Source organism: Mesoplodon bidens (assembly GCF_964165515.1).
Source record: "Mesoplodon bidens genome assembly, chromosome: 12".
Lineage (NCBI taxonomy): Eukaryota > Metazoa > Chordata > Mammalia > Artiodactyla > Ziphiidae > Mesoplodon > Mesoplodon bidens.
The window spans coordinates 84,834,168-84,846,724 of NC_138168.1; the positions used below are offsets into that span (position 1 = coordinate 84,834,168).

The window sequence follows — 12,557 nt, forward strand, 5'->3', positions numbered from 1 at the left end:
CCAGTGGGCGCTGGGGAGGCCTAGCGAGAGATGAGAGCAGGGTGTGGCCATGCACAGGTGCAGCTGTCAAGGTAGGGCCTTCAGCAGGAGAGGCTCGGGGTGAAGAGCAGAGCTCCAACTCCACGCTGCCGCTTACTGGCACCGTGACCTTGGGCAAGTACTTCTCTTCTGTGCCTCAGTTTCTTCATCTGTAAAATGGGGTGAATGATAACACCTGGTACATAGGGCTGTTTCCAGGATGAAGTGAGTTGATCCATCCCAAAGCACTTAGAACGGTGCTCGGTGCCCTTGATAAACGTTGGCTGTTATCCCCATGGTTATCATCGTGGATGCCAGAGACCCAGAACAATCCACTGGGTATGGGGAGGAAGTACTAGAACTTTCATTAGGTTTTATGTTCATCTCATCCCGTTTATTTATTATCCATTGCTTTGTAATGCTCTCATTACATTCACCTTGTGGGATCTGAATATAAGTAAACATGTAAGCATGCATATTTTTAATTATTTTTATGATTTGTCAGTTTATCATTTATCACTATCCTTTCATCATAAAATATGATTAAATTTCTACTGATGGGATTTATTATCAAAAACTGCAGAGGCCACCAGTGTAAACAGAGGCTTCTCTGAGATTCCCTGAAAGGCCTGTGGCTGACTCACACCTGTACCTGGATTCCATTCACTGATACTGATGCCTGGGAGTAGCTTCAGGAAAGGACTCCTAGCCCTTTCCTGCTGCACGTGTCTCCGTGGCCCCACCGTTTGGCGTGTCTCTAAAGCACAGGAACGTCCCGGGCTGTGTGTCCCGAGTGTGGAGTTCATGGGGGGTGTGCAGTGCGGGAAAGCAGCCCCATGGCACCTCCCCGACTTGCTCTGGGCACGGTGTTTCCTCGAGGATGTGAGGCGGCCTGAGCCGCTGTGGGGCTCTGTTTTGCAGGAACCAGCTGTTGCACGTGCCCCTGAGGCAGCACCAGGTGCGCTGCTGTGACTGGCTGCTGAAGGCCATCTGCGGGGTGGTGGCCGTGCGCACGGTGTACGCCTCTCACAAGCAGGCCAAGGCCTGCCTCATCTCCCGTATCAGCTGCGAGCGCGCCGGCGCTCGCTTCCACACCCGAGGCGTGAACGACGACGGCCACGTGTCCAACTTCGTGGAGACGGAGCAGGTCAGTGCCCAGGCCGGCCCGTGGCCCCCGCTGGTTCAGAGCAGAGGAACCTGTGCAAACTTGTTTCCCTTGGAGGCGAGGGCGCCAGAGGCAGTTTCTCATGAATGTGGCTCCTCCCTCTCCCAGGAGCACAGAGTGTGTCCCTGGGGCTCTGTCTGCAAATGTGGCCTCGGGTTTGCATGCTGTATCTTTTCTTTCTATCTATCTATCTATCTATCTATTTATGTATTTATGGCTGCGTTGGGTCTTCGTTGCTGCATGCGGGCTTTCTCTAGTTGTGGTGAGCGGGGGCTACTCTTCGCTGAGGTGCGCAGGCTTCTCATGGCGGTGGCTTTTCTCGTTGTGGAGCACGGGCTCTAGGCGCGTGGGCTTCAGTAGTTGTGGCACACGGGCTCAGTAGTTTGTGGCTCACGGGCTTAGTTGCTCCGCGGCATGTGGGATCTTCCCGGACCAGGGCTCAAACCCGTGTCCCCTGCATTGGCAGGTGGATTCTTAACCACTGTGCCACCAGGGAAGTCCCTGTGTGCTGTATCTTTTTTGATTCTCTTCTCACGCTGGAAAAGTGTTGCTTACCCAGGGGTATTTTCAGCTAAAAAGAAGAAGGAATTTTTGCCGTGATAATCACGAAGGGTGGCGGTTTTTCAGAGAGCAGCTGACAAATGAACCAATAGGGTTTGAAATCTTTTTAAGACACAAGTAAGTAGATGAATAATGGCAGGATGAGAGAAGGAAGTTATTTTTCATTCTCGATCCACTGAAGCTTCTCCCTGGAAGCAACTCTTAGCAGCTGGGAGTTGTGAAATCTGCATGTGAGGCAGCTGTTGCTTTCAGCCCCGTGGAATAGAACCTTCTGCTTAATTTCTCATTGACTTTTTCCCCCCTAAATTCTGTTCTCATTCCCAGAGATGCTGTCTTACAACTGCTTTATTTATTATTATTATTATTATTCTGCTAACAGGCGATTTTTTTGCGAACATGCTAACATGCGATATTATCCTACACGGTAGGATAATACCACCGTGTAGACTAACAGATAGAATAAATCAAAGGAAAGCCCATGAAAGGCACAGGTGTAGTATTGCCGTGGGTGTCAAGCTGCAAACAGCCCGTGTTTATTTAGTGGTGATGGGACTTTGCATCCCCTCTTACGGCTGCAGCTGCGACAGGTGTTTCCTACCAGGACTTTAGCCAGTTTAATTCAGCACAGATTTGAGCACTTGCCTTCGGTGTGTGAGCTGGACCTGCCTGGGCTTTCGGAGGGCACAGAGCGGGGAGGGTCCTCTGGGGGTCAGATGGTGAGTAGGGGGCTGTCAGTCAGCAGCCTGAAGATGAGCAGAGGGGCAGTTTCTTGCCTGTGACTTGCAGCTCTCCTGGACATAGACGCGGCTGGTTAAAAATGACAGAGAAAACGCGGCCCCCGAAGGGGGGCCTTCCTCACCGTGTTCCATCCCGGTCTTTATCCTTGTGGTATTAGGCTTTGCACCATTCAGTTCATTCCACAGATCTTAATTACTTTTCACCTGCCACAGGCTGAGCGCTGTGCTGGGAAGTGGGGGCCAAAGATGCAAAGCATTTTTGGACAAATCAAAATACCAGAGACCCTGAACCTGGTAGCTGAGCAGGATTTAGGAGGTTTCCAGCGGGCAGCCCTGGGGCGAGCCCCTGCGGTTCAGCCTTCGCCTCGTTCCCCATCCCGCCCTTGGGCAGAGAGTACCTTGTTTAGTGCTCCTGAGATGTTTTTGGATTTTAACCAGTTTTTTTAAAAATTGGGGTCCCATCTACTGTGTCTTGTCAAGTAAGTCATTGAAAAAGCAGCTGGCCTCCTTATCACTGTCTGTTCCTAAATGATAAGACATTTTAACACTGAAAATGTAAGAGGATGTAGTAGTTTCCTACATTCCTATGTTCCTGCTGTAACGAGCACGACAAATGATGGGAGTGGGGGAGGGCTGAAAAGGCCTGAAATGTATTGTCTCCTAGTCCTGGAGGCCAGAGCCCGAGATCAAGGCGTGCGCAGCGCCGCGCTCCTTCGGAAGCCTCTGGGGGAGGAGCCTTCCCGCTGGCAGCTTCGACGCCCGGCTGTGGCGGCATCGGTCCCGTCTGTCTCCAGCACCACGTGGCATCTTCTCCCTGAGTGTGTTTCTCCCCTTTACATAAGGACACCAGGCGTGTTGGACTCAGGGCCCATCCTACTCCAACCTGACCTTTCTTGACTAATTGTATCTGCAATGGCTCTTATCTCCAAGTAAGGTCACATTCCCAGGTGCTGGAGGTTAGGCCTTCAACATATCTTTTTTTTTTTTTTTTCGGTACGCGGGCCTCTCACTGTTGTGGCCTCTCCCGTTGCGGAGCACAGGCTCCGGACGCGCAGGCTCAGCGGCCATGGCTCACGGGCCCAGCGGGATCCTCCCGGACCGGGGCACAAACCCGTGTCCCCTGCCTCGGCAGGCAGACTCTCAACCACTGCGCCACCAGGGAAGCCCCTTCAACATATCTTTGAGGGGGGCCGCAATTCAATCCAACACAAGGACATACTCTGACATGAACAGGTTAGGGCTGTGCTTTAACTGCAGTACACTTAGCTTTATGAACAGCCTCCCTGTTGTCCTTGCTCTTCTCATTTTTCTGCAGACTAGGGTTGGGCCCCTGCTCTGGTTGTTCTGTCTAAGTGTGCCTGGTGACTTGTGCTTGTGTCCTGCCTGCCCCGTGTCCGTGCTCGGAGGCAGGGACCCTGTCTCCTCCAGCAGCGCGCGGCCGCCCGCGAGCCCTTGGAGCCCGCAGCGCCCTGCCCCCCGCTCCCGCAGCCCACGCTGTTACTTAAATTGCCGGCACCTGCCTCCCTTCTCGGGCTCGGGGAGGGGTTTCTTGGCTCCTGTGAGCTTTATGGGCTTCCGGGTTTGTGTTTTTCCTCCGTTTCCTCCTCCGGGCTGCTCTCTTGGATGAGGCTCTCGCCCCGACCTTGCTCCCGGGAGCAGCGGATGAGCCGACAGCCAGACATCACCAGCTGCTGTCCTGCCGGGACCCAGAGGCTGCAAGTGAGCCCCGCGGTGATTTCGTTTTCACAGACACACATGGGGCAGGAGGTCGTGGGCTTGCACCCAAAGCACTTCCTCGTGGGGCGCGTGCGTTTCAGGCTGCTCCCCACGGACCTCTACACCACGGGAGGAGCCGGACGATTCACGCCAGCGGGGCCCCCAAACAGCGTGACCGCCCTGGCGTGTGGAGGAGAAGGTGACCCTAGGGGAGGGGTCGTTTCCTAGAGCCGATCCAGGGGTGTCCTCGTCGGCAACACAGATGCACATCCTGAGCCCCTCGGCTGAGTCTGATCAGGAGCCTGCAGGGTGGGGTCACAGCAGGGAGGAGACAGACCAGCTGGCCCTCGGGGGTGCTTCCCACGGTGAGTGGTCCGTGCTCAGCTGTGAGCCTCCTACCTGGAGAGAGAAGGAAAGACAGCAGAGCAAGTGAGGGCAGGGAGAGGCCTGTGTGCTAGCGGAGGACCCTGCGAGGCGGGGAGTCTTGGAGGAGGACGCCGGGAGGTGGGGAGTCTTGGAGGAGGAGGCCGGGAGGTGGGGGGTCTTGGAGGAGGAGGCCGGGAGGTGGGGGGTCTTGGAGGAGGACGCCGGGAGGTGGGGGGTCTTGGAGGAGGACGCCGGGAGGTGGGGGGTCTTGGAGGAGGACGCCGGGAGGTGGGGGGTCTTGCAGGAGGACGCTGGGAGGTGGGGGGTCTTGCAGGAGGACCCCGGGAGGTGGGGGGTCTTGGAGGAGGACGCCGGGAGGTGGGGGGTCTTGGAGGAGGACGCCGGGAGGTGGGGGGTCTTGCAGGAGGACGCCGGGAGGTGGGGGGTCTTGCAGGAGGACGCCGGGAGGTGGGGGGTCTTGCAGGAGGACGCCGGGAGGTGGGGGGTCTTGCAGGAGGACCCTGGGAGGTGGGGGGTCTTGCAGGAGGACCCTGGGAGGTGGGGGGTCTTGCAGGAGGACCCTGGGAGGTGGGGAGTCTTGCAGGAGGATCCTGGGAGGTGGGGAGTGTTGCAGGAGGACCCTGGGGGGTGGGGAGTCTTGGAGGAGGACGCTGGGGGGTGGGGAGTCTTGGAGGAGGACGCTGGGGGGTGGGGAGTCTTGCAGGAGGACCCTGGGAGGTGGGGAGTCTTGGAGGAGGACCCTGGGAAGTGGGGAACCACGGAGGGAGAGGAAGACACAAGGCGTTGCCTGCTTCGTGACCTGGCATTTAGAGAAACGGCAGGATCTGAAACCTCATGTCCGCACCTGAGGGTGCAGGCATCGACTTGAGGACATTGGTACTGAGCCCGCGGCAGGAAGGAGCATTGCCTGGGGCAGCTTGGCCCCTCTTGTGTTGCCTGCAGGTCCCCTCCGGCCTGTGCCCTCTGCTAAGGGACTGAGACCTTAGCCACTGGGGAGGGGAGGTCCTGTAGCAGAGGCATGAGGTGGCTGATGGGCTGCTTGCCTCTGTCATTCAGACAAGCGATGGGGCGAGATGGAGCAGGCTGGATCCCTGACGTGGAGACTAACTCAGGGAGCCAGAAAAGGGAGGTGTTTTCAAACCATCCACTCCTGCCTTGCTTTTATGTTTTTCCCTAAGAGAACAATCTTTCTCCTCCAAGGCAGGCTGTGTATGTGTGCACGTTTGTGGATAGGGGAGTTTTGTGTGGGCATGCAGGCATATGTGTGTTGTGTATTTGCTCGTGTGCACACACGTATATGTTGTGTGTGCGTTTGTGTTGCGTAGGTGCATGTGTGCGCAGGTGTGGACGGCATCTTGGCCTCCCTGGGCGGAGTCGGGAGTCTTTTCTGCTCTGCGGGGAGTCCCACCTGGTGAGCTGGCTCTGCCGCCATGACTGGCGGCACAGCAAGTCCCCTCATTTACCCAAAGAAAACAAAAGATAAAGATTTGGCTCCCGAAGATAAGGCCACTGATTCATCAGGGAGGTTAGGATGACCGTGAGTGTCCTCCCGAGAATGCAGACCTGGAAGGAATTGGTTTGCAAACACCTCATCCTGGACCAGAAGTTCAGCAAAAAGCCTTTTGGAGAAAAGTGTCTCTGTCCAGTGGCAGGTCTTCCTGCTTTGTCCCTTTCTCGTTACGGTTGTTGGGCTGCTGCTCCCCCACTCTGTGAAAGGGGGGCGCTCCGGTGCCAGGTCCGGCGGTGCCAGGCCTGGCCTCGAGCCACACGCCGCGGTGGCTCCCCCTTCCTGAAGCCCCTCCTGCTCTGCGTTTCCCTCCCACCTCTGTCTGTCCCCTCCTAGATTCCCTCTCCTGCCCGCGGCCTGAGCCCTGTTCCCATGTTCTGTGGGGCAGGAGGCTTCCGACCTGAACGGGAAGGAGTGACCACCCTGGGCTCCAGAATGCTCCTTCCTTTGCTTCAGGGCACGTCACCCCTCTGTGATCAGGTGACGCTAACTCCATTGAGAGAGGGAAACCGAGGCAGGAGGTGGTTAAGGAACAGAGCCGGGGTCACCCCGCTGGGCAGAGGGGAGTGGGACCCGGGTCGGTGGGGTCCCAGAGCTCACGTGCTGACCTGCGTTCACTCTCCATCCTGTCTCTCCGCCCCCAGGGCCCCCAGGTGCCCTCTGTTGAAACTACCTCTGTGAGGTCAGGCCAGGTGTTGAAGCTCCCACTAGTTTTAAAACCTGTGTTCTTTCATCCAGAAAGGAAAGCACCTTAAATCCATCACTACTGTGTGATGATCGGGGTTGTCCTACCACCTTGGGTAGGTGGGTGTCCCTGATGATAGGATGGGCACAGAACTAGAATATTTTCATGCGGGAGGAGGAATGGAGAAATTTGGAGGCATCTTTTCTTTCTGCCCCCGGGGTGGGGTCCGGAGTGCTGGGACTGCTTGTCGGTGTTTTTCTGAAGCTGGTTCTGTGTTAAGTTCCAGCTCAAGAGGGGCGTCGTCTAATGCTGGAAGAAGTGCTTTTAGCGCGTATTAAGTAAAGTGAAGGGTAATCGTTCCTTAGTTTCCGTCAGGTCCTGAGCACTGTTATGAGTTGTCTTTACATAGAGATATTGGCTAAATTGGTGATTCTCAGCCATCTGAACAGAGGCAGAGAGGCTGTATACATTTAATCTCGCTGTAGCCAGTGTTCCCTGCGGTAGCTTAAATAGCCTGCTACTCTCTTCTGCTTTTGTCAGTAGCATAATGGAGCGTAACCAATTTGCTGGTGATCAGTATCTGGAAACAGACGAGTTCTTCACCCAGTACATTTTTTTCCTTTGGAGATTAAAGGATAGAGTTTCAGCTCAACATTGTAACTCCCAGGCTCATGTAATTCCTGAAGTTCAGGGAACCTTCAGGTCTAATGTTCAGGTCCTCCACTGCAGAATTACTAATGCATGTGTGATCTGAGCGTGATCTAGCCGCATGGAAAGCTACCCTGTAAGGGAGCAGGCCGGTAAGCAATGGAAAGGGCCAGTAGCATCGCCTGGGGCCAGCCCTGCCAGGCCAGGGTAGAGTTACTCAGATAAAGGGCAGCATCTGATAGCTGCCGCAGCCCTCACCCTCGTGACGCTTGGGACTGTACTTTTTGTCCCTTTAGACCTCCCTGGCACTAGAGCGTCAATAGGGGCCTGCAGACGGATGAGGAGTTGGTACAGCCTGAAAGAACTGTGTGTGGGGTAGGAAGGAGATACATTCTTTAACTTGGAAAGGGTGGTCTGTGTCTGTGCAGGTGCTGCTACCCTGGAAGTTTGTGGAGGCCGTGTGTGTGTGTGTGTGGACTCCCTGACACGTTCAAGAACACAGTGGTGTAGGGCCAGGACCAACTGTGAGTTCAGGTCAAGTCTTGACTTGCGTTGTCAAGTGCAGGACCGACGAGTGCAGCTAACTAGGGCTTTGGGCTACAGTTGGTTCATTTCATTTCCTCCAGTCCCTTTCCAGTTGCTGTCTGCTACTTCGCCAGTTGACAGGGTGACATTAGAGGGCTCCCAGGAAGGTCTTAGTTAAATCCCAGAGCCCATTTGCTTCTGTTCCTAAAATTGGTGGGGAGGGGACTGCTGGGCTCTTCGGGGAGGTCGGTCCGGTTGTGGGGTTTCCATCCACCCGCGCCCTCCTCCTCGGAGGCTGGGGGGGCAGCGGAGCAAGCCTGTGAGCGCCGGCCGGCCTGCGGGGCGGGGAGCAGCTCGGCCAGGCTGGGAGAGGGGCAGAGGGCGCTCAAGCCTGCCGTCACCCTTCGCTCTGGCTGGTGTCGGGTCTCAGGCAGCCGGATCCCGTTACCCGGCCCCAGGACATTCGGTTTCATTGAAGAATACCTTTCCCTTTCTGTCTCCTTGTGGTGCAGGCGATTTACATGGATGATGGAGTGTCGTCTTTTGTTCAGATCAGAGGCTCCGTTCCGCTGTTTTGGGAGCAGCCAGGGCTCCAGGTAAGTAATAAAAAAGCCTGTTCACGTGTGTCATTGTTCACCCACTCTTCTCTTTTAAACGGCTGTGAGTTGTTTCTTTTAGTCATATTTCTTTCATGGCACAGTCTCTGGTCTTTTTCCCCAGCCCAGTTGGATTGAGCTGAGTTGTCACAGTGTGTGTGCACGTGTGTGTGAGCATGCACGTGTGTGTGTGTGTGTGTGTGTGTGTGTGTGTGGTGTTGTACCCAGAGACATATATGTTGTGTGATTTTCCGATCTCGAGCTCACTGATGACACTGGGGAGGTGGAAGGTCTTTGCAAGTAAGTGGACCACATCGTGTGATTGCAGGTACCTTCACTTAGACTCAAGTTCAGTGTTTTGAGAGCATGGCCTGAGATGTCTTTAGGGAGTTGTGACTCTCCCGGAAAGCTTTGAAAGGTTTTGGGGGCCCCAGCGGCCGTGTGGCAGGTCCGGCGTTTGGAGGTGCTTGTTGTGGGACCGCGTGCGAACTGCACGGGAGCTTTCGTGTGATTTCTGAAAATACTCCTTGCCGTCCCAACAGGGCCCTGGCCGGAGCCAGAGGCATTTGGCCTTCTGTCTCCTGGGACGAGTTCAGGGTGTGGGTCCAAGAGCACGTCTGTCGTTGGTGGAGGGGCACAGTGCTTTCCTACCTGGGAGGGTCACGGCCGAGGGGACCTGAGATTCCTCCACACCGATCCCGGTCTTCCCGCCTGGCTGGAGGGGACGTTGGTGCCCTCAGGAGACCCCTGTGCCCGGGCCTGCGTCGCCTTGGCTCTCCTTCCCGAGCGCTCTGTGTGATGGTGGCTGGGTCACCAGCCGGTGGCTAAAGAGGCCCAGGGCCACCTGCCAGGCTCTTGGAGTGTTTGTCGCGCTGCGTCTCACCCGCCCTTGACTTGACCCAGCCTCAACCGTGGGCACTTTGTCCTCATGCTGTCATCGTGCAGTTGGAAGCCGTGGAAAGGAACCTTGTCAGCCCTTAGGTGAGACGGGTGGATGAGTGTCTCAGTTCTGTGGGCAAAAGCTCTATTAACATTCAGTGTTTCCAAGAGAAAGGAACAGCTAAGACGTGCGCAGCAGCTGATGGCATTAAGTGGTGGCAGAGAGGTGCACCCCTGAGGATGGGTGGAGAACTCCTCTGGAGGCCAGCCCAAGAGAGCTTTGTTTTTAAACAGCTCTATTGAGATATAATTTGCATACGTAAACCTCACCCATGTAAAGTGTACAATTCTATGGTTTTTAATGCATTCACAGAGTTGTGTAACCATCACCAAATCTAATTTTAGAACACTTTCATCACCACTAAGAAAACCGTGGACCCATCAGTGGTCACTCCCCATTCCCTCCCAGCCCTCCCCGAGGCCTGGGCAACTGTTCTTCTACTTTCTGCCTCTCTAATTTGCCTATTCTGGACATTCTAAAAGGGGTTTTGAAACTTGATTTTCTTTAGATTTGGAGTTTTCCTTTGATTTGTAAGAAACCCCCAAACTGGGAGATGGTCATGATAGAGTATTAGAATTTGGGAAGGACCCTTTGAAATTCATCTGTTTTACCCTCTCACCCAGTTTGGGATGGCTCCATTATCATTATTATTATTATTATTATTTATTTATTATTATTATTAGCTAGTTTCTCCTTGCTTTGCACACAGTCTGTCTCTCCAGGGTGTTCAGGGGACGTGCCGCACGAAGTCTGAATTCTCAGACCTTCAGGAACCTTCGTGGTTCCCCCTTTCTCCATTTCATCTTCTCCAGGGCCTTCCTTTGGCCATTTCTGTCTTATTTCTAGGACTCTCCACACTCTGGTCTCCCTCTTCTAAAAACAAAACAAAACTTGTCAGTCCCCTCTATAATTTTGGTCTCCAGCTTGACTCCTCTGGTGCTCCAGACACAGCCTGACCCTGCATTGGAACAACTGTCCCCCAGTCTGACTTGGGTCAGCCTCCATGGACCGTGGGTGGCTTGCTTTTCTGTAGCTGTAGCATCTTTTAGACTCATAACACTTATTAAGGCTCTTCCACAGCCTCTGTGCTTTCTTCAAAATAAGTTTCAAAAGGCTTTAGCGTTCATGAACCTTAAGGATTTGCTAACCTTTGGGTTTAATACCTGTGTTTATCCTCTAAATACTATCCATCATCAAAGAGAGATGAGGTCATCTTCCTAGGGCACAGGAGGGCAACTTTCAGTCACCCTACCTGAACTATCAATAGCAAGCCTGATGGTCAATCCTGGTTGTTTTTCTCTATTTTGAAAAATTCCCCCTCCTTCTTCACTTAGGTTAGATGAAAAGTGCAAAGATTTTGGGGTAAATAGCTTGCTTTTTAAGTTGCAGTGTTGCACCTTCGCCCTTTTGCAGTTACCCCAAGGGAATGGATGAGCCCCGCCGGGGTTGGGGCGCGGGGGTGCGCAGAGAGGACCTTGGGATGATGCTTTGTCTGCACGTGATCACGGGCATAGGGCCTTCATTACAAACTCCTGACTGCATTTCCAGCAACCATGTACCTTTAGCAGTTCATCTTTATCTTGTTAATAGGTTGTGCAGATTATAAATAGCCTTAGTTTACTCTTCTGTAAAATGGGATTGACAATACCAATCTCATAGGGTTATGGAGAGGATTAAATATCATAGTATGTATTAGAATTTAGCTCAGTACCTAGAATCTAAAAAGTACTAAAAGTGGTGGCTGTTAATGGTATTAATAACGTAAGTTATAGCATCTAAGAGACAGAAAGCACAAGTTGCATTTGCATCAGAAGCACGGCTCTTTGCGTCCTGCGGGCGGAGTAGGAGTTTCCCGTGAAGGCCCCACGAGGACACCATGCGGTGCAGTGACGGCGTCCTCACCTTTTTGCGTTCACATGCGGCACGAACCCCAGTCTCCTAGGCTCTTCCACTTCCCAGCCCTCATACACACCCCGGGGGAAGCCGTTTATTCATCCCACAGACGCTGATCAAGCACCTGGTACAGGCAGGCACCTGACATCAGATGTCGCCCCCGACTTCGGGGTGGAGGTGACAGGATATGACAGTGTTGTACGAATAGAGCTGGGGGACAGGAAGGCTGAGATCCCTGTGGCAGCTCTGGGGACGGACAGTCCACTCAGGCTGCGGGGGTGGGTGTCTGAACTGACCTGAGAGGGATTGGGTGGAATCACCCAGGCCAGGAAGGCAGCCTGCAGAGGGAACCACAGATGCAGGTGTTGCAACCGCTGCATCAGAGCACATCTGGGGACCTGTGCTGGCTCTGCTGCCTGCAGCCCGGGCATGGGGGACAGGGGTTGTGGTGAAAGGTGAGACTGGAGAGGCTGGCGAGGCCCAGATGAACACGGGCTTTGTATGTTACGCTAAGGAGTTTGAATTTTACCCCAGTGGTGCCCAAACTGCTGCACATTAGAATCACCTGGGCAGCTCATAAACTTCCTGGCACTCGGGGTGCATGCCATCCCAGTTACATCAGCACGCCTGCAGGTGGGAGCAGGCATCGGTACTGTTTTGAAGACCCTTAGATGACTCCCGTGTGCAGAGGCTTGGGGATCACTCAAGGTTATGCTGGTAAAACAGTTTTTTTAGGGCCAGGAGGGAGAAGTTTTGGTTTGTAGCATTTGCCCATTTCTGTGGTGTAAATACTCCTATCAGAGCTGATTTCAAGCCAACAGCTTGAACTCGGAGCCGGGAAGAGGTGTGCATACCGTGGCTTGTGAGCCGGAAGGAGCTGGCTCTGCATGCTCTGGACGCTGCACTAAAGGGTTCCAGGGGCGGGTGATGAGGCCTAAGTAAGCTTTGGAGTTTGGAGGAAGAAGATGAAAGGTAAGGACACCAGGTAGGATGGTGGCATGGATACAGATCAGAGATGCTGGCGGCTTTAACTAGGGGAGGCCGTGGATCCATATCAGAGATGCTGGCGGCTTTAACTAGGGGAGGCCGTGGAGGGGGAGGGAGAGGTTCGGAGATGCCGTCTGTGGTCCTGGGACCCTCTCAGGTGCTCAGGGAGGCTCTGCGTGGACTCAGCCAGGC

General features: G+C 54.3%; 1 protein-coding gene across 5 annotated transcripts in view; it reads left to right on the forward strand.

Moving 5' to 3' along the window:
- Positions 1 to 12,557, forward strand: part of SYNJ2 (synaptojanin 2) — a 98,857-nt gene that overhangs the window by 46,455 nt on the left and 39,845 nt on the right. For 4 of the 5 annotated variants that reach the window (XM_081250697.1, XM_081250700.1, XM_081250698.1 and 1 more), the window contains exons 4-5: positions 940 to 1,165; positions 8,462 to 8,545. In XM_081250697.1, the coding sequence (XP_081106823.1) occupies positions 940 to 1,165; positions 8,462 to 8,545 (310 nt within the window). Of the gene's footprint in view, positions 1 to 939; positions 1,166 to 4,284; positions 4,563 to 8,461; positions 8,546 to 12,557 lie in introns of those variants that run through there. The other variant, XM_081250701.1, reaches the window with a different exon arrangement.